Source organism: Schistocerca serialis, chromosome 4 (assembly GCF_023864345.2).
Source record: "Schistocerca serialis cubense isolate TAMUIC-IGC-003099 chromosome 4, iqSchSeri2.2, whole genome shotgun sequence".
In the NCBI taxonomy this organism is placed as follows: Eukaryota; Metazoa; Arthropoda; class Insecta; order Orthoptera; family Acrididae; genus Schistocerca; species Schistocerca serialis.
The window spans coordinates 53,000,196-53,023,405 of record NC_064641.1 but is presented as its reverse complement, the minus strand read 5'-3'; the positions used below and the strand labels follow the sequence as shown (position 1 = coordinate 53,023,405).

The following is a 23,210-nucleotide window of genomic DNA, read 5'->3' as shown; positions in this document are numbered from 1 at the left end:
TTTCCAACAAATGAAACATAAATTACAAATATAATCAGACCATTCAAAGAAAAATACAGATGACATAAATAGAATATCTGCAAAAGTAATCAAACACTCATCACACTATCTGGCAATGCCTCAGATATTCCTAGTAAACTGGTAATGGTAACTGTCCCCACCATGTCTAAAAAAGAGAAAAGTAGAACCAAATTAAAAATGGCTCTGAGCACTATGCGACTTAACTTCTGAGGTCATCAGTCGCCTAGAACTTAGAACTAATTAAACCTAACTAACCTAAGGACATCACACACATCCATGCCCGAGGCAGGATTCGAACCTGCGACCGTAGCGGTCACGCGGTTCCAGACTGAAGCGCCTAGTAGAACCAAATTATGAAGTTGGTGGTGAAGGCATCCAAGTAAATACAGGCCTATAATGATTTGACCCACCTTCTCACAGATTAAATCACTATTAACAAGAGATTTATAAAATTCACAGAAAAAAGAACACCCTGGTTGAAGCACACCACAGATTTAGAAAAGGGAAGTCTGCAAAAACAGCAGAAACAAGCTTCAAGACACACATAATCAGAGCATTAGAAGAAAATTAAAATTTTGTAACATATTCCTGGACCGGTCAAAAGCCTTTGATTGTGTATGCTACACTATACTGTTAGATAAACTGCATAGATATGGTATCAGGTAGAATGCAACCAGTCTATAAAATTGTTTGCAGAAAACAGACAACAAAGTGTAGAATTAAAATACAAGGTAAACAATATTGTGAATTTTTTTAAAAAATTTCGATGTTTCCCTGGACGAATGTGTAGAATTAAAATACAAGGTAAACAGTACTGTGGAAATATTTTAAAATTTTGATAGTTCCCTCTATGAATGTCTGGGAAATTATCATGTATCTCAAATTAAACTGATCATTGAGGCTACATGGAGAATTCAACAACTAAAGCACAGGAGCCAAACACAATTATCACACCAACAACGTCCAACTATAGCTGGTTGATAAAGACCCTGCTACAGCTGGATGCTTATTATACAATGACTGTCAGGCCATTTAAAAAAATGTAAAACACTACCAATCTTCGAAACAAAACTAAGAGAGTACATGAAAACAGCATGTTTGTACATTGCTAAGGAATATTTTGGGACAATAAACTGAAAGAAATAGTAGCACTAAGACAAAATCATGAGAAATGTACTTACTATGTATACGGTGAAACCAAAAAGTACACAAGTCTTTTTTTATGTTTGATCAAAACTCAGACATTGCTACAGAAAGTGAAATCTGGTGTCGACACCTAGTAAATTAAATTAATAATAAAGTTTTGTTTTGTGTATGTTTTAATTTTTATACATATATGAGTTTCTATTGTAAAATAAGATGTGCTCAAATTCTAATTTACACTGTTAACTCTCTATTGTTAATAAACAGAGTGTACAGAAAGTCCAGGAACACTTTCAATTATTTATTGCACAAAAACTAAACATTGTACAGATGCCATACGTATTGCATTTTGAAGAGGAACTCTAAAAGTATTTTTTACAAACATTTGATATTCGAACTATGAGTGACATCAATTTCTTTGGATTCCCTATAAATGTTCTCATATGCCCTCCACATTCACTTCACTCACACTGGGACATCCACTTCTCTTTGCTGGGCACAAGTAACCCATCGTAACGAATTTGTTGTGCCAGTCATAAATTGCCTTCCTTGTTGGTGGCTTCTTACCATACTTGGTTCTAAACATCCATTGAACAGCTGTAGCACACTTGTTTTTGTTGAACTCCAACACACAGAAAGCTCACTCCACACCTGAACTCACCATGTTTGCGACTAGTGCTGACTATTGGCAAATTACCAAACTATGCTGTGGTGGTATACATGAAAAAAAAACTTTCAGGGTTTCTCTTCAAAATGACATATGTATAATATCTGTACAATGTTTGGTTCTAGCGCAATAAATAATTGAAAGTGTTCCCAGACTTAATGTACATGCTGTATATTAAAGTATCCAGTCTCTGAATGGCATTAGATAAATGCAGCAAAATTCTAAAAAGCATTAAAACAAATAGTTTCTGAACAATAAATGGCAGAAGTAATACAAGAAATACATTCAAGTACAAGAGAAGTGCTGGAGATGGACCATATAAACAAGAAACATCTAAAAATAAAAAATAAATAATTTCCATCTCTTAAAAGTCCTTATTCATCGGGGTTGCACAACAATGGAAACAAAAACTGAAAAATAACATTACTTTAATGCTGAGACTTCATTTTGTAACTCCTCGTTTTCCTTCTCACAATTCTTTAGTTGTTTATGTAACTCCTTCTGCTCATCTTTACTTTGCTGTAGCCTTACTTGAATTTCATTTATTTCTTTTGTATAGCAATCCATCTGCAACAGTAAGAATGAATGAAGTTTACATAATTCATACATTTAAGCTGGTAGGCAATATATAGTGTGCTTGTTGTACTTTAATCTTCATTTAAGTGAAATGGATAGTAGTACAGACTGTTAATCAAAATGTTCAATTCTTTACACACAAATTTTATTGCAGGATCTCATCTATTAACTGTTACTGACCTGTGACGTAATGCTTTGTTTTGTGTCTGTGTTAATATTTACCCATTAAAATATGAACACTGAATATTAATGACGCAGAATATAAATTTAATATTTTCTGAAATGTAGTTTTGTATATCTGTTCTGTTCAAAAACTTCTGGAACATTCGAAATTTCATGCCAATGGTGTTTTGGAGCAAAATGTGGTAGGTATCCCTGCACACACCAGCATTTAATGTGTAACTGGCAGAAGTTTCATTGTTGTATGTCTGTTAGACATTGTTCAGTGCAGTACTGAGGGGAACATTGTGTTACACAGTTTGTGAATTTCGAGATGGCAGAGTTAGAGTAGTAATATGTCTGCATTAAATTTTGTGTGACACTGTAGAAAACCTTTACAGAGAGACACCAAACGATGCATGAAAACTACAGTGATGAGTGCTTAAGCCATACTCGGTGTTACATATGGTTCACACAGTTTGAAAATGGCCATATAGAAGTTCAGTTTAAAAATGGCCAGATGAAAGTTAAGAGTTGACCCTCGTTCAGGATGCCCTTCGACATCTACCGATGACACTCATGTCAGGAACATCAACAAAATTGTGTGTGCCACTTGAGGACTGACTGTCCAATAGATTGCAGAAGAATGTAACATTTCAGTTGAATCATGTCATGAAATCCTGACAAAGCATCTTGGAATGCATCGTGGCCACCATTTTCATACCATGGCTCATGAGTCAAAGACAGAAAGGCCTCCACCTTGCAATCTGTGAAGAGCTTTTGGATCACACAAATGAGAACGAGATGTTCCTTGAAAGAATCATAACTGGTGATTATGGTTATGATGTTGAGACCAAGGTTCAATCTTCACAATAGTTTGGGAAAGGTTCTCCAAGACCAAAAATAGCTTGTCAGGTAAGGTCAAATGCCAAAGCTATGCTGATAGTTTTCTTTGACTTTGAAGGTTAGTTCAACGTGAATTCTTGCCACTGGGTCAAACTGGGACATATTGTGATGCCTGCAAGAAAATGTGAGATGGAGACAGCCTGAAATGTGGTGAGACAATTAATGTAAATGTAGTGAGAAAATTCATGTCTCTTGCATCAAGATAATGCACCTGCATATTCATCTCTGTTAGTGTGTGACTATTGCACAAAAAACAAAATCACTGTGATGCGTCATCCTCTTTACTCCCCAGACATCCTCTGTACTCTCCAGAGATGGCCACTGCAGACTTCTTTTCATATCCAAAACTGAAAACCACCTTTAATGGACATAGATTTGCAATGACAGATGAGATAAAAGAAAAATTGAAGACAGTGCTTCACACTATCCAGCAAGAGGCATACCAAGAATGCTTCCAGAAATGGAAACGATGTCGAGAGCAATGTATCAAATGTAAAGGAGAGAATTTCGAAGGAGACCATGCACAATAAGCAAAAGGTAAGTGCAGAAAAATTCTGTGGACATAGTTCCAGAATTTTTTGAACAGAACTCATATATCTTACTGTTTTCTCCAATGATAAATCAAAATAAAATTGAACAGGAACAAAAAAAAAAACATGGGGTAAAGTCTCTCATGCTAATAAATGGTTCAAATGGCTCTGAGCGCTATGGGACTTAACAGCTGAGGTCATCAGTCCCCTAGAACTTAGAACTACTTAAACCTAACTAACCTAAAGACATCACACACATCCATGCCCGAGGCAGGATTCGAACCTGCGACCGTTGCGGTCATGCGGTTCCAGACTGAAGCGCCTAGAACTGCTCGGCCACACTGGCCGGCCATGCTAATGAGAGAGAGCTCTGCTTGACAGAAGATTCAGTTCTCTGGTAATAGTTGATACAGGAATCATGAAATATTGAAGCTAATGGTCCCAAATTTTAATGTGACTACAAACAGTGCTGTCTACACAGCTATGTGCACCAGTGTTTCAAGTATCAAATGCCTGATTTCTATTTCATTGTTATCTTGATCCTTTTTAGTTTTTGGAATCCAGTAAAGAACTTAATTAGTCCATATACCATCTATTTGTCTGGCTATGAGCCTCATCAAGGTCACAATTATGTCTTTCATTCTAATCTTTCCTCTGATCCATTTGTGCAGTTTCCAACATTACTCTCTGGTCTTCAGTTTTAAAATGTTTCCACCTTAAAAGACAGTGTCCCATTGCCATATATGAAGTCTATAGTCGAGTTGGGGTTAGTAGATCCCTAACAGTTATGGTTTGATGGGTATGGCAGCTTTGTGTGCTTACCTTAACCCTTCACATAACGTAGTTTTGTAAATGACTCTATGGGAATGTCTCAGTGTTGTTGCAATTCCACAGACTACTATAGTTTTCAAGTGGAGCTGTTTACATTTCACAGTTGAATGCTTGCAAGAGTGCTGCCAGCTATCAGAGATCTTCTTACACAACTCGGCTATAGTAACAACTACTGAATGTATCCATTCCACTTGACGTGAAACAAACTGGAGTATGTGGAATAACCAAACAAATTTTGCATAATTCCAGTGACTAAAAGTAGAAAAATATTTGAATCAATAATATGAAGGAAAACTTAGATCAGATGAGTATAATAGATGAAGACCTCCAAAACAGAGAAAAATTCAGCTTTCAGAACTTATTAACGGAAAATAAGCAAATGTGGATGAATGTCTACAGAGGGCCAGAGAATAGAACACAGAAAGTGACTGGACAGATAATTACTACAGGGACAGGAAAATAATTACAAAAGAAAGAATGAGCCATGGATAATTCATTCTCAGGCTAGGGAAAGTAAAACATGAGAATGTAAAATAAGATAAAACATGATGTATGATACGCAAACTATTTCTGTTGCTGATTATGATATTTGAAAAGTAGAAAAGGACTATTCATATACTGCAATTGCTGCTGATGACACAAGTATAAGATACAAATGCCCATATTGAACCATACCAAACATTTCCACTGGACAAGGCAACAGTGGTGAGGTGGTGAACAGACGCAGTTTCCATAGACCAACTGCCAACTGAACATGTTTTAGTAAACACACGGAGCACACACTTATTGATACAGTACAAAATGAGATATCATGCATACATACTATAAAGAAAAGAGTAACACCACTGTAAAAGTTCTCAGTGAGGACATTATTTAGCTAAAAAAATGTAGATTATAAAAAATGTGAGTAAAAAATTGCTGACACCAGAACACATAATTAAAATACACCGATACTAGTGACAATATTATGAAATGGACATATAACTACTCACCACATAGAGGAGCTGTTGAGTTGCAGACAGACACAAAAAGAGACTGCTATGCATTTTAGCTTTCAGCCAAAAGGTCTTCTGAAGTAGAAAGCACACAACACATTCACCAAAGAACTACCCACACATATGACCACTGTCTCTGGTCACTATGGCTGAACTGAGTTGTAACTGTAGCAATCAGGTGGTGAGGGCAAGGTGGAGGCATGGGGTGGGGAGGTGGAAGGGATAGCATGGTAGGGTGGAGAATGTATAGTACAGTTTGTGGCAGTGTGCAGGGACATACTAGTGACAGGGTAGGGCTGCTAGATGCAGTCAGGAGGTTTGGGGGGATGGGAGGAGAGATATTGAAGGGACAAAAGACTACTAAGTGCATTGGTGGAATGGAAGTCTATGTTGTACTGATGTGGGAGCAGGGAAGGGGATAGGTAAATGGAGGTCAGGGACTAGCAAAGATTGATGCCAGTTGGAGGGGGGGGGGGGGGGGTTACGGCAATGTAGAATATGTCACAAGGAAAGTTCCAACCCACACAATTAAAAAAAGCTGGTGTTTATAGAAATGATCCAAATGGTGGAGGAAGCAATCATTGAAGTGAAGCATGTTGTGTTGGAAGCATGTTTAGCAATTGGATGGTCCAGCTGTCTCTTGGTCACAATTTGTCAGTGACCATTTAGGGGACAGACAGTTTTTTAGTTGTCATGTCCATATAGAAAACAGCTCAGTGATTGCAGCTTAGTTTGTAGATCACATGACTGCTTTCACAGGTAGTCCTACTTTTGATGGGACAGGAGGCAGACAATTGAATTGATGCAAGGCTGGTCTGAGGTATGGAATTAGAGCTGCTAGATGTACCACGAAGGCCCATTTTAATAAGTCTTGAAGCAGAGAACTTATATTGCTCTGCAGGTACAATTCAGCCTCTCAAATTTCTTTTCAATGGAACACTTTGATCAGGTGCGACCAGAGTGCAGAAAATGATGTGAAAGTGATTCTTTGCAAATCTTTCAAAGAATCAGTGCTTATTTTTGGCTACTGTATTTACTGTTACAGTGAATAGTCATTAAGGAAAAATTATGTACAAAAATTAACAAAAAGTGAAACTTTTTAAATATTTGTAAATTGTGACATCATTGTAAATAAATGAGTTGTAGTGCACTATTTGTGTATGATTGTAGGCCACAGGATTGTTGCTTTATGTAATGTAAAGCAACACTGTATTTTTTCTCGAAGTTAATATGAGATAACATATGGCTGCATCCAAAATGTGAGGTTCATTACAATCTGTTATTATGCTCATATAAACAGATGGAGGAATCAATGTCCTTTTTAGTTTCATATGACAGGTGAATTTCTCAATTTGAAGAGAGAAACCTTGAGGACCAAATCTGCCCTAATAGTAATTACAGCTTTGCCCTTATTTCCTAGGAAAACATAGGATTAAAGAAACCAGACGAAAGAGCAATACCTTTTTCATCATAGATGGTTTTTCAGCCATTTTCAGTGAGGGTACACAGTACTAGAAGTGGCTAAAGAATGTCTTGGAACAGTAGTGTGTAAAAGTAGGATGAAGCAAACAGCTTGGTGGAATGATACAGTCAAGGCAGCCTGTAAAAGGAAAAAGAAGGTGTATCAAAAATGGCTACATACTAGAACCCAGGTAGACAGAGAAAGTTACGTTGAAGAAAGAAACAAAGTCAAACAGATAATTGCAGCATCCAAGAAGAAATCTTGGGAAGATTTTGGAAACAAGTTGGAGACTATGGGTCAAGCTGCTGGAAAACCATTCTGGAGTGTAATTAGCAGTCTTCGAAAGGGAGGTAAGAAGGATATGACAAGTATTTTGGACAGGTCAGGAAAACTGCTGGTGAATCCTGTGGATGCCTTGGGCAGATGGAGGGAATATTTTGAAGAGTTGCTCAATGTAGGTGAAAATGTGATCAGTAATGTTTCAGATTTCGAGGTAGAATGGGATAGGAATGATGATGGAAATAGGATCACATTTGAGGAAGTGGAGAAAATGGTCAATAGATTGCAGTGCAATAAAGCGGCTGGGGTGGATGAAATTAAGTCGGAACTCATCAAATACAGTGGAATGTCAGGTCTTAAATGGCTACACAGGATAATTGAAATGGCCTGGGAGTCGGGACAGGTTCCATCAGACTGGACAAAAGCAGTAATCACACCAATCTTTTAACATGGAAACAGAAAAGATTGTAACAACTACAGAGGTATCTCTTTGATCAGCGTTGTGGGTAAAATCTTCTCAGGTATTGTTGAAAGGAAAGTGCGAGTATTAGTTGAGGACCAATTGGATGAAAATTAGTGTGGGTTTAGGCCTCTTAGAGGTTGTCAGGACCAGATCTTTAGCTTATGGCAAATAATGGAGAAGTGTTATGAGTGGAACAGGGAATTGTATCTATGCTTTATAGATCTAGAAAAGGCATATGACCGGGTTCCTAGGAGGAAGTTATTGTCTGTTCTACAAGATTATGGAATAGGAGGCAAACTTTTGCAAGCAATTAAAGGTCTTTACATGGATAGTCAGGCAGCAGTTAGAGTTGACGGTAAATTGAGCTCATGGTTCAGAGTAGTTTCAGGGGTAAGACAAGGCTGCAACCTGTCTCCACTGTTGTTCATATTATTTATGGATCATATGTTGAAAACAATAGACTGGCTGGGTGAGATTAAGATATGTGAACACAAAATAAGCAGTCTTGCATATGCGGATGACTTAGTTGTGATGGCAGATTCGATTGAAAGTTTGCAAAGTAATATTTCAGAGCTAGATCAGAAATGTAAGGACTATGGTATGAAGATTAGCATCTCCAAAACGAAAGTAATGTCAGTGGGAAAGAAATATAAATGGATTGAGTGCCAAATAGGAGGAACAAAGTTAGAACAGGTGGACGGTTTCAAATACTTAGGATGCATATTCTCACAGGATGGCAACACAGTGAAAGAACTGGAAGCAAGGTGTAGCAAAGCTAATGCAGTGAGCGCTCAGCTACGATCTACTCTCTTCTGCAAGAAGGAAGTCAGTACCAAGACTAAGTTATCTGTGCACCATTCAATCTTTTGTCCAACTTTGTTGTATGGGAGCGAAAGCTGGGTGGATTCAGGTTACCTTATCAACAAGGTTGAGGTTACGGATATGAAAGTAGCTAGAATGATTGCAGGTACTAGTAGATGGGAACAATGGCAGGAGGGTGTCCACAATGAGGAAATCAAAGAAAAACTGGGAATGAACTCTACAGATGTAGCAGTCAGGGCGAACAGGCTTAGATGGTGGGGTCATGTTACACGCATGGGAGAAGCAAGGTTACCCAAGAGACTCATGGATTCAGCAGTAGAGGGTAGGAGGAGTCGGGGCAGACCGAGGAGAAGGTACCTGGATTCGGTTAAGAATGATTTTGAAGTAATAGGTTTAACATCAGAAGCGGCACCAATGTTAGCACTGAATAGGGGATCATGGAGGAATTGTATAAGGGGGGCTATGCTCCAGACTGAACGCTGAAAGGCATAATCAGTCTTAAATGATAATGATTATTATTATTATTATTATTATACCCACCCCTGCATTAACCCTATTTGATTTTGTATTTATAGCCCTGTATTCACCTGACCAGAAGTCTTGTTCCTCCTGCCACTGAACTTCACTAATTCCCACTATATCTAACTTTAACCTATCCATTTCCCTTTTAAAATTTTCTAACCTACCTGCCCAATTAAGGGACCTGACATTCCACACTCTGACCCATAGAATGGCAGTTATCTTTCTGCTGATAACAACGTCCTCCTGAGTAGTCCCTGCCCGGAAATCCGAATAGGGGACTATTTTACCTCCAGAATATTTTACCCAAGAGGACGCCATCATCATTTAACCATACAGTAAAGCTGCATGCCCTCGGGAAAAAGTATGGCTGTAGTTTCCCCTTGCTTTCAGCCGTTCGCAGTACCAGCACAGCAAGACCAGTCTGGTTAGTGTTACAAGGTCAGATCAGTCAATCATCCAGACTGCTGCCCCTGCAACTACTGAAAAGGCTGCTGCCCCTCTTCAGGATTCACACATTTGTCTGGCCTCTCAACTGATACCTCTCTGTTGTGGTTGCACCGACAGTACGGTTATCTGTATCGTTGAGGCACGCAAGCCTCCCCACCAACTTTTGAGGATTTAACACAAAAATCTTACTTATAATCTACCAAGTTTTGCTAAATAGCTGTCAGATAATGTCTTTGACAATGATTCAAACCCGTTTGCTTCAAATGTTAGCTTTGCATTTCTTCTTTGTGAATACTTGCAGGAAGTCGTGAGTAATGGAGTTGAGAAAGGTGACAAAATATTTGAAAAAGATGATTGAAAGGTGATAAAAGTATTTTATACAAGTGATTAAAAGGTGACAAATTATTTCATTAAACGGATATGGCACAAATGCCTTGTTTCCATTTTTGATAACCCATGCCAAAAAGCACAGTTACGACCATAACAAATGTCTCTATTAAGAGCCTGGGTGGGGTATGGCCATTTTTGCCTTCACACAAATTTATTATTATATGGAGGTACACTGGTAATTTAGTATTTGTAATTGGTAGCTGTAATTTACAAACAAAATATAAATCATATCTTTACAACTATTGACATTCTACACCTCAATATTAGGAAAACATCAACAAAATATTTTTATATTACTGTTTTTTTGGAATCTTGGCAGAAATAGAGGAATCATACTATACTTCCTTGTATCAATATTTTTTTGAATGGTTTCCACCTCCACTTTTTGCACTCTTTCTTCCAGTTTCATGATTTGTGCACCCTCAAACATACTCTGTGTCAATTTTGCCTCCTTTAAATCATTTTCTCTAAGTGCTTCCTTCAGTTTAGATGAAGCTTGAGAGAAACGTTCTCATATCTCGATAGATAGTTGCCGGTTTTTTCCTTTGAGAGCAACTGCCTCATTGTCAACTGAATTTTTCACATCCTTCATCTTTCAAATCTCCTCTTCAAGATGACTTTAGTTTTGTTCCTCTTTTTGTTTTCCTTCTAACTCCAGTTCCTTTTCCTTTCACAGTCTTCCTTGTAAGCAGTATAATTTGCAAAAGCTTGCTGTCCATACCTAACGATCTGTGAGTCAATGGACAGAGAAAAAAAAGCATCCCACACAGTCAAACCACAATTTAAAAATCTTTCAGTCTTCAATGCCTTATTTCTCCTAATATGTGCTTCAAAATGGAATACCTTGTCTCTATGTTTGCATTTCTGTGGCACAACAAGTTTTATAACATTTGGCTACTTTAACTCTATGAAAGGTGAGTCTCTTTTTGAGATGTGCTGCTGTCCCAGTAATTGTCAAAACCTTTGTTATCATCTTTTTCAAACTGTAGAACATTTCATTCATTTAATAAGTAATATTACTGGACATCAGGTGTCATCATTTTTTCAGTCTTTAAAATCTCACTGTAACTTCTGCTCTTTGTTCTTTCTTTGGGATCTAAAAACCTAAAACTTTTCAATGGCACTCTTGATAGGCATGTCTCTTCCATCACTTGTTTGCAAGCTGTGACATAATGTTTTGGGGCATTATTCAGAAACCACACCTTGTCACACTCTTCCAGTTTACTAAGCTTTTCTGTTACTTGCCTGCTAATAACTCATTGTTCAAGAGGAAACAGACTGTCCAGTGTCAAGAGCTCATTATGGAGAATTTCAGAAAGAAATTAAGAAATTAAGTTCTGCTTTCACTGAGGGTTTTATTAAAGCATTCACAATGATGTTGTAGGATTTGGACTGCAAAAGAATTTTTTTAGAGGTAAATGCTTAAGAAAGTAGTACTGAATACCATCCCACTGTTCCAAAATCCTGTTGGCTGAAGGTCCTAAAGCAAGCCACCTTTTGGCTGTATGCCTATACAACTTGTGATGTGGAATGTTAAACCAAAGACTGAACTCCTTCAAATTCTTCCCAGTGAACAGGCCAACTGTCAAAATAACGGTAAATATTGATTAGAAATTCAAGTGCTTCTTCACTTACAAACTCTGTAGCCTTTACACTGGCATTAAGCATTGATTGGATGTTGCACGCTCCAATGCTTATAAGTTCTCTACCTCGGGCCTCCTGGACATCACTATCTAAAGGGCTAAACATTTTTTATTTAGATTAGGTTTGTCTAATCCCAGCATAAGGCATTTATTTAGGGACAAGTTGGCTTCAGAAAGTGCTTCATATAATTTCTGATGTAACGTTTCATCATTCACTTTGCTGGTATGCTTTTTTAGCTTTAAAATTGGCTGCTTCACCATAACTCAATATGTAACATGATGAACATGTTTCTTCTAATATATGTTTCTGGAAGTATGGTACTGTCCATCAGTTATTAGGTACCTCATTTTCAGAGATCAGAGTGAAAGCTTTTCAGGAACACTACCAACGGAACATCATCTTAAGAATGTTATAGTATCATTTGATGAATCCATAGGGTACTTGGTAATCAATGAATTCATTGAGCAAATCAATTCAACAGTGGTGGAACTATCCTTGATTTTTAATGTATGTATTGTTGATGCACATACTGATCTTAAAGGTTAAGTCTGATCTGGGAGTTCTAAATGTAACTGATGTGGTCCACATTTAATTTGAAAGTTACACTTAATTTTTATTGGACTTGATTGGTTAAAAGCTGCCTGAAAACCTTTTGTCTCAAAATTAATAGAGCAAGAACACACACTGCAAAACATTTCTCTTTGACTAAATTTTTCCTGTGCAGTAGCTCTGCATTTAAAACTATATCTTTTCAAGCCAGTCACTAAGGAACTTGCATTTTCCCATCTCAAAAAGTCTATTTTCAAAATCAAATGAAGTATCACTACAGCAGTTTTGTTACTACAGAAAAATTAGAATCTGGAACAAAAATAGAAGCAGTTGTAACCCACACGTTATAAAAATGGATGTGCATATGTGTATATGTTCCACATCTCCTCCTAAAACAGTAGACCAATTTCAACCAAACTTGGTATACATACCCCTTACAGTCAGGCAATAATTGCTGTTGGGAAAAAAACCACCTGCCTGCCATCAACAATTAGATTTGTAAAAAAATGCTACATCATGCATGACATTTAAATTTGTTATTTCTGTGTTACTAACTCTATTCACAATAAATATCATAGAAAATATCCACAAATGCCACTAAATGCACCTACAAAATTATATCATGCATAGTTCAGGAGATATGTCATCACGAACACTGAGGTGGGTAAAAAATTTCCACATTGTGCATGACGTTTAAATTTATTACTTCTTAGTTATTAACTCTATTCACAACACATTTCGGAGGCAGTATCTACATGTGCTACTGAATTACCCACATAAATATATCATAGTTCAAGCAATATGATGTCATTGACACTGAGATGCATGAAAAAATGCTGCATCAAGCATGAAGTTTTAATACATCTGTTGTCTGCTACTAAAACACTCCTACAGTCAAGTCAACTTAAGGAAATCCCTGACATCTGGCAGTGCTTTTGAGAGGTTTCAACTGTGAAGTGCAAATGGCTATTGGGAAAAACAATAGATATCTATAGCATTATGAAGAGGTGTTGTCATAGAGATGTTTACAAAATTGTGCTGTGCACACGTGAAGCAGTTGTGCCCAGCATACGGAAATAAATATTACAGAGAAATTGTATTTTGCATACTATGTTTCTTAATTTGGGTACTGCACTTAATACATTTGTACATTATGCATATTTTTTGCATGACTGTTTCATAATTTCAAAGGCGTTTTCATAAAAACATGGAAATGAAATTTTTCTCATATTACACTACAAACACAATTAATTGTTGTTTTTGTTTCTAAAAGAAAACTGGCAGATTGAATACCCAGGCAAAGCTGGTTTTATCAACTAGTAGAGGAATATTTGACACTAATAAAAGTAGTGCAAAATATAAAAAGGCCACAATCTATCTCAAATTTCAGCTTAGATTTTATCTACTTTGATTACTGGGGCATCCCAAATCGTTAATGAACAAACAGTATACAGGAACTGGGAAACAAAAGTAAATAATTTATTTTTCCTAAAGCAGCAAAAAAGGCAAGGGACAAAAGCTTAAAAATGTGACACTGTTAAAAACATTGAATAAAGATGAGAAAAGTGACTGACTTCCCATCTTGGACAAGATAGAAAACAGACATATAGTTTTAACTGATAGCTCTTAGAAGCTAATGATTATTACATTTTATTATTCCGATGTTTGAAGAATTAAAATACAATTACTCAAAGTGCAGATATTTATTACATTTAGTAGGCAGAGATTCACCAGACTATCAGAATCCTTCTATCAGTGGGTTTTGTTTGTACAAAGCAAACCTGTGGCTTTCTCACACCTCTAAAGGAATACAAAAAAGCCATCTTCAAGGTAATCAGTTAAAACTATATGTCAGCAAAGTGAATGTAACCTTCAATGCAATTCCATTCAGAACAATGAGAAACATCCATTCCATGAACAAATAATTGTATATACAGTATTGAATCAGCACATTAAACACGGATACCTCATCCTGGGATATCAATTTTGTACGAACAAATATTAATCACTGACGTATTCTACAGATAACCTAAAAGTGAAAAAAATTATAATGAATGCAAAAGTCAACAGAATGGACACAAAATGGAAAGGCAATTAACATCTGTGAACAATAGGACTGAATAAGAAAGAGGATGCAACTGAAACACAACAGTGGAAGTTAATTACATTATTTCAGCTTTCTTATCTAATTATCTTATCAGGTAGAGTGCAGTGACAAAAAATTATTAGTTATAACTCTCCTTTGCATGTGAAACATAATTTTGTAGACTTCTATTATTGTTAAAACTTTGAAAATGGTCCTAAGAAGAGAGATAAATGGTTCAGTTCAGGCATTATTTGAGGAGGATGATTAAGGTTTAGGACTTCAAAATCAGAATATGGAATACTCAGTAGAGGCAACAGACAAACCATTATCAGAACAATTTATGAATGACATGATGATATTAGTACTGAGTCTAAAAATGGTTTAGGAAGTGGAATAGCTAGAAACAGTGAGATTATAGGCAGGAAAATAACTCAAACAAACAATCATACTGCTGAAATTTTGTAACATAAATGAAAAAGCTGTTAGTGTTAAAAGACCATTTTTGACAGAGACAGTGAATGTAAGAATAGTGTGTCACACTTGGAGAATAATTTGCTTGAGGTTCAAAAACAGTGACATCATTTACATGAAGGTGTAGCAGCAAAAATTTGTTTAACATAGGTTGTAACGTTTTGTTTTGTCTAATACGTCAATTAAAAGTTTTACTGGGGATGACAGGTTGCATCCTGTTCATTTATTGAAATAATATAAAGGCAATTTCATTCCAGACCTGACTGTTAGAGTTAATTTGCAAAAGGACATTTGGATGTAAAGGCACTATCTTGGGGAAATAAGACTTGAACATGGGATTTAACATATCAAGATTTTTAAAAGTGCTTCTTTAATAAATGTTGACCAAAGTCAGAAAATGCTACAATGAAAAGCAAATTCCTCAATGGACCAGGTTACGGAGGACAAAGGTTAGCATTGTTCATCTAAACAACTTTTTGATAAACTGACACAAATTGATGAACTGATGAGAAGGTTACCTGAGAATGTTCAATGAGAGTTAGTGTATGGGCCTGACAAATTGGTTGTACAGTTCCTTAAATAGGTAGGTAAGTTGTATAGAGCTTTTTATAGAAATGACAATGTATGGGTTGTTTACAATGGGAGCTGAGAAAATAATAATTATCGTGGGAGAAATGGAGGTAATAATCACAGAAACCACAAAATGGGTCCACCAAGAGAATTTGATATAAGAGGGAGACAATGTGACAGGGAATATGAACAAAGTAATAGAAACTGGATTCATAGTCAACATCAACCTCAGCATTTCTGTCAGGGCACTAAAATTACTAAGCTGGTAAACTTATGGTAACACTGTTGAATGTCCACAATATGAGAGCGAAGAGTAATAAATTTAATTTATGGACCAATAATGGCCACTGATATCAAACACAGAATGGTTGCTACAAGAGAAGGGTAAATACACAAGGACACCAAATTAATAAAATTAGTGTGGATCAAGAGTTTTGGAGTAATTTCTGGCAAGACTGGGTTAAAGACCACAATAAAAGAAGAACAAAAATTTTTAATTATGAGTTGCAGGAAGGAGACCTGGAAAAAAATTCACAATGTCAATACGGGGAAAAATTTTAATAGACTAGTGATGATAACTGAAATGAGATATTTTCTGAGAGTGAAGTAGTGGAACGAGAGCAGGGTGAGAAACATGTAGTAGATGAAGATGTAATTAGTATTTGTAATGTAATTGATGTTATTGATGACTGTGAAATTAAGAGAAATGAAAATGAAAATGTTGGTAAATTTTGTTGGATTGAAAGATGGTTTCTTTGGATGAGGAGGAAGATGGTTCCTTGTTATTCATTAAGTTGTCAGAGGAAAGTTCAAAAGTAAGTTGCAAATGAAATGTCAGAATCTACTATATGTACTAATGATTCTCACACTGAGTCACTGAAAATGTACGGAACAAAACCGTATGTGAATTCTCTAACCTTCAGTTGCAAATCTGGAAGTTAGCAGTAGGAGTGTTTGGTGCACAGTTTGGATAATGTTGGAGAAGAGTTATTTACTGACTCACTTTAAAAAAAATAGCAATCTTGTCCAAAAGAGTTTATCCCAATTCGCAAGATGAAAATTTGCAATGAAATTAATGAATCATGGGGAAAAAATTATCAAACAATGAAACAATGGAAACTCCAGGTTGGAATATCAACAATATAAGAAAAAGATAGATTTCTGTTCACCATACAGATGACACATTGAGTTGCAGACAGGCACAATGGAAAGACAGTTACATATTTAGCTTTCAGCCAAAACCTCCTTCAGAGAAGGAAATACACACATTCAATCAAACAAGCAAGCACATCTTATGGACACATGGCCACCATCTCAGAAGCTTGGACTGGAATGCAACTGTCACATAGAAGTAGGAATCTGAAGGGAGTGGGGAAGGGGAAGGGATAGCAGGATACAAGTGGGGGGAGAGAACGGCACTGTCTGGCAGAATGTGCAGCAACTAGAGTGCCAACAGACACAGCATCGAGAGACTGTGGGGCATGGAGGTGAGGAGGGGGGAGGGAGGGGCACAGGGAGTATAATAAGAGAGTAACAGGGAAGGAGAAAGATGGGTGGGTGCATTGGCAGAGATCAGTAAACAAAGAGGGTGAGGGAACGACAACAAGAAGGAGGTGATAGGACAGAGGGGACAGAAACTATTGTGTAGATGGTATGGGGCAGTAGGTTACCATAGTCTGAGGCTGTAATAATTTAGGGAGCAAAGAATGTGTTGTATGGATAATTCCCATTTGTACAGTTCAGAAATGCTGGTGGTGGAGGGGAGAAACAAGATGGTCCGGTTGTGAAGCAGACATTGAAATAAACCATGTTATGTTCAGCTGCATATTGTGCCACAGGGTGGTCCACTTTTTTCCTGGCCACAGTTTGGTAATAACCATTCATCCTGTTCACAGCTAGTTGGTAGTAATAAGAATATAAAAGGCCGTGCAATGATTGTAGCAGAACTGGTGTATGACATGGCTGCTTTCACCGGTGACCCGGCCTCTAAAGAGGTAGGATAAACCTGTGACAGTACTGGAATAAGAAGTGCTGGGTGGATGAATTGTGCAAGTCTTCCACTTGCTTCTTCACGAGCATATGATTCCAGTGGCAAGTGGTTGGGATTGGCATAGGGATGGACAAGGATATTCTGGATGTTGGGTAGGTGACAGAAAACTACTTTAGGAGGGGTGGGAAGCATCTTGGGTAGGATGTCCCTCATTTCAGGGCATGATGACAGATAATTGAAGCCCTGAGGAAGGATGTGGTTCAGTTGTTCCAGACCAGGGTGGTATTGCATGCGAAGGGGCTACTCTTTTGTAGCTGCTACTTGCGGGTCATAGGAGGGTTGAGGTTGTACGTGAAATGGCAGGAGACCTGTCTGTGGATTAGGTCTAGGGCATAGTGCCTTCTGTGAAGGCCTTAGTGAGACCCTCAGCATACTGGGAGGCTTGTCGCTGCAGATATGGCATCCTCGGGTGGCTAGGCTGTATGGGAGAGATCTTTTGGCATGGAAGGGATGACAGCTGTCAAAATGCAGTTGTTTTGGGATTGTATATACCTATCCTTTCTTCCACTGCTGAAAGATTGGTATTCTGAATATGGTAAGGCCAAGTTGGAGGTAAGGGATTCCTGGAAAGTGACAAGGGGGTGGATAGGTGGGAGGGATGGATCATGGTTGGATGGTGGTATGAATGGGAGAGAGAGTTCAAGACTGGAATTAGGTTGGCTTTGATTGGAGAGATTGGTAGCAAAGAAATGTTTCCATTGCAGGGATTGAGAGAAAGAAAGTAGGTCATAGACCAGTCCAACATGGATAAATTTGGGTGTAGGGCTAAAAGTGAGGCCTTTCGATAGGACTGAAACTTTTGTGGGCTTTGGTGGAAAGGTTAACAACAGTGTTACAGAAATGTTTCAGCTATGGATTTGGTGGAGTGTTGATAGGGAGTTTTTGGGGAATGTGGCAAATTGAAAATGTCAGCTATGCAGGGTCTGTGAGCTACAAGCAGTTGACATGGAGGAAGAACTGTGGGTAGGATAGGGGCTGGATAGTGGTGCTTTGCATACCTGCAGTGAGAAGAACTCCCTTGCCTGAAGGTCTCAACGAGGCCTTCGCAGGCAGGCATTACCTCCAGACTCCATCTGCAAACAAGTCTCCTATGTCATTTCCCCACACACTTACAATCCTCTCACCATCCCCAAGAACCAACTACAAAGGAGTTCACAGGGTCGTTGTAGCTAGGCTCAATACCGTTTCTTCCAAATCCACCAGAAACAAATGCAAAATAATTTTATTTAAAAAAGTGGATAAAGTGTCACTAGAAGCCTTCCTAAGAGACAATCTCCATTCCTTCCAAACTGACTATGCAAATATAGACGAGATGTGGCTCAAATTCAATGATACAGTAGCAACAGCAATTGAGAGATTCATACCTCATAAATTGGTAAGATATGGAACTGATCCCCCATGGTACACAAATCAGGTCCGAACGCTGTTGCAGAGGCAACGGAAAAAGCATGCGAAGTTCAGAAGAACACGAAATCCTGAAGATTTGCTAAAATTTACAGACGCGTGAAATTTGGCATGGACTTCAATGCGAGATGCCTTTAATAGGTTCCACAATGAAACATTGTCTCGAAATTTGGTACAAAATCCGAAGAAATTCTGGTCGTATGTAAAGTACACAAGCGGCAAGACGCAGTCAATACCTTCACTGCGCAGTGCCGATGGTACTGTTACCGACGACTGTGCCGCTAAAGCGGAGTTATTGAACGGAGTTTTCCGAAATTCCTTCACCAAGGAAGACGAATGGAATATTCCAGAATTTGAAACATGAACAGCTGCTAGCATGAGTTTCTTAGAAGTAGATACCTTAGGGGTTCCGAAGCAACTCAAATCGCTTGATACGGGCAAGTCTTCAGGTCCAGATTGTATACCGATTAGGTTGCTTTCAGATTACGCTGATACAATAGCTCCCGACTTACCAATTATATACAACTGCTCGCTCAGCGATAGATCTGTACCTACAGATTGGAAAATTGCGCAGGTCGCACTAGTGTTTAAGAAGGGTAGTAGGAGTAATCCATCGAACTACAGACCTATATCATTGACATCGGTTTGCAGTAGGGTTTTGGAGCATATACTGTATTCAAACATTATGAATCACCTTGAAGGGAACAATCTATTGATACGTAATCAGCATGGTTTCAGAAAACATCATTCTTGTGCAACGCAGCTAGCTCTTTATTCGCACGAAATAATGGCCGCTATCGACAGGGGATCTCGGGTTGATTCCGTATTTCTGGATTTCCGGAAAGCTTTTGACACCGTTCCTCACAAGCGACTTCTAATCAAGCTGCGGGCCTATGGGGTATCATCTCAGTTGTGCGACTGGATTCGTGATTTCCTGTCAGGAAGGTCACAGTTTGTAGTAATAGATGGCAAATCATCAAGTAAAACTGAAGTGATATCAGGTGTTCCCCAGGGAAGCGTCCTGGGACCTCTGCTGTTCCTGATCTATATAAATGACCTGGGTGACAATCTGAGCAGTTCTCTTAGGTTGTTTGCAGATGATGCTGTAATTTACCGTCTAGTAAGGTCAATCGAAGACCAGTATCGGTTGCAAAGCGATTTAAAAAAGATTGCTGTATGGTGTGGCAGGTGGCAGTTGACGCTAAATAACGAAAAGTGTGAGGTGATGCACATGAGTTCCAAAAGAAATCCATTGGAATTTGATTACTCGATAAATAGTACAATTCTCAAGGCTGTCAATTCAACTAAGTACCTGGGTGTTAAAATTACAAACAACTTCAGTTGGAAAGACCACATAGACAATATTGTGGGGAAGGCAAGCCAAAGGTTGCATTTCATTGGCAGGACACTTAGAAGATGCAACAAGTCCACTAAAGAGACAGCTTACACTACACTCGTTCGTCCTCTGTTAGAATATTGCTGCACAGTGTGGGATCCTTACCAGGTGGGATTGACGGAGGACATCGAAAGAGTGCAAAAAAGGGCAGCTCGTTTTGTATTATCACGTAATAGGGGAGAGAGTGTGGCAGATATGATACGCGAGTTGCGAGTTGCAAAGACATTTTTCGTCGAGGTGAGATCTATTTACGAAATTTCAGTCACCAACTTTCTCTTCCGAATGCGAAAATATTTTGTTGAGCCCAACCTACATAGGCAGGAATGATCATCAAAATAAAATAAGAGAAATCAGAGCTCGAACAGAAAGGTTTAGGTGTTCGTTTTTCCTGCGTGCTGTTCGGGAGTGGAATGGTAGAGAGATAGTATGATCGTGGTTCAATGAACCCTCTGCCAAGCACTTAAATGTGAATTGCAGAGTAGTCATGTAGAAGTAGATGTAGAAATCACTTCATCACCCAGTAACACCTTGGGCAGGAACAGCTGAACCACATTCCTATACCAGGTGGTTATAATGAAAGTGCAGCTACTCACAGAGGTCCAGCATAGGCTGTAATAATCATATGTCAGTGAAACTTGGTAGATATTCTAATGAGTTAATGTTGAACTGATTTACTCTGGGAAAAAGTTAGTTCCAATTTTGGTCACTAGGAGCAAATCTGGAGCTGTGAATGCAATGTTTTCATCTATAATGGATTAGGAATGGGACAAAGGCAGAAATGGTAAAAAAGTGAGACAGGTGTAATGATTTTGTTCAATAAGAGCACCAGAGATGTTGACAAAGGGCTGTACAGAGCCAGATTTGCAGCTGGTAGTTAAAATTGGAATTACTTTTTTTCAGTGTAAATTGATTCTGCATTAACATATTAGCATCTCTACCAACTTTTGGCATCATACAATAATTGCAGCCCACACTTTATCTCCATGTGTAGCTACACTTTAATTATAACCACCTGCTATGATGTCATAAACATTGAGCCGCATGAAAAATTGCTGCATTACACATGATGTTTTGATTTGTTACCTCATAACTATTAACTCTACTCACAACAAATTTCACAGATGGTAGCCACATATACACCTCGATGTATCTGCGAAGTTATATCATTGTATGACATGTAGTTCAGGAGACATAGGACCATAAAAATTGAGCTGTATGAAAATGAAACTGGAGAGTGAAATTCGCTAGAGATACAGGTGAAATAAGGGTACAAATACTGTGGAAAATATTAAATGTATGTGAAATATATTTAACACGTCCTAAACTCCTGGAACAGTTGCTACCAAACGTGGTACATATACCAGTTATAATATTGAAAGAAATACTGGGGAGGGGGGATGGGGTAAGAGCTGCCAGCCTCTTACTGGGACGTTGAGACAAAAGATGGGCGGAGGAATTGGGCAGACAGTGAGAGTGAGGTGGAGGAAGGGATTGGCAACAGATTTTTTTTTTTTTTTTTTGGGGGGGGGGGGGTGATGAATAGAGAAAGGAGATAGTGGCAGATGGACAGAGACAGGGGGAGGAAGAGAGGGGCAGAAGAGAGCAGGGGAGGAAGAGCTGGAAAGAGAGATGGGAGGTGGAAATGAACAGAGAAAGGGAAGAGGAGGAGGGGACAGACAGAGGGGGAGGAGTCGATGGACAGAGGAAGGAAATGGATAGAGAGAGAGGGAGGAGGAGAATCTGTTTGATTAACTTCGATGTTAATGTATGTTAATTTTGAGCAGAAGTTGGTGATGCTCTTTGATGTGAGGTTAAATAATATCTGAGAGTAATGGACTGCTAATTGATATAATAATGATAATTTTTTTTAATGATACACTTTAATTTTGTGAGGTACAAAGTCAGAGGAAGTTTACACAGAATATTTATAACAGAGAGTGATGTTTTTTTGAAATGTTGGAGTATATTTTTAGGTGAATAAAGGATTTTATTTATTGTGCTTTTTGGAACTATATGTGTTATCTCTTTGGTGCAATGTGGTGAATAATTGAGTTAAATGATACAAGTGCACCTGCAACAGTATTTTCGAAATTAATTTTTGATCCAGTGCTTTACATACTGAATAGAAGTGAGCTTGATCAAAACAGAGATTATATATAGATAAATTATTCAACTTCTTAGCTGGCTGACGAGGAAACATCAAAAACTTGGCCTCATATTTTAAGGACAAAAAATGCACATTTCCATGATATCAGCCTCAGCAACCAATCCCACTTAAAAATTTGTGCCATAACTCTGGCAGCATGCAGTTATGACCTTCCAAAACTACATCTTTTAAATTTTCGCACACATTGGATGTTTGTCACTCAATCCACCCCACTGCAAAACTGCTTAGTGCTTGAATGCAAAGTGCTGTACAGTGGTGTGAGGAAGAGGTTTGTGAAATACTTTGTTGATATTGGTAACATGCTTTGTTTATTATGTCAAAATGCACAGTGTCCAACCTGCACCTAGTTCGAAAGATCTCTTTACTTTGAACATTTTTATGTAGTGATTCACACATGAAACATAAGTGACTGAAATGAAGGAGTGTATCACTAAATACATAGTGTAGTGCTATTTTATTATTAACATCACTGTTGTGCATTATTTTTGTTGGATTTTGAAGCTGGCACCATTAATGTGAAGTTGATTTGCAGGAGATATGTTATTCCTCAACACAAATGACAAGATTAAATTGTAGATTGAAATTCGTTAACTTCAATTCTTCTGTTGCTTAGGTTTATTCATTTTGATTTTGAGTATATATATACAGAGAGGGAGAGAA

At 38.0% G+C, this 23,210-nt stretch overlaps 1 protein-coding gene across 1 annotated transcript in view; it reads right to left on the bottom strand.

Annotated features, from left to right (window-relative positions):
* Window positions 1–1,398: 1,398 nt before the first annotated feature.
* Window positions 1,399–23,210, bottom strand: part of LOC126474225 (coiled-coil domain-containing protein 18-like) — a 40,854-nt gene continuing 19,042 nt past the window's right edge. Inside the window, exons 4-6 of the mRNA XM_050101690.1 lie at window positions 2,259–2,398; window positions 1,996–2,052; window positions 1,399–1,414 (exon numbers count right to left, since the gene is read on the bottom strand). Of these exons, the coding sequence (XP_049957647.1) occupies window positions 1,399–1,414; window positions 1,996–2,052; window positions 2,259–2,398 (213 nt within the window). The remainder of the gene's footprint in view (window positions 1,415–1,995; window positions 2,053–2,258; window positions 2,399–23,210) is intronic.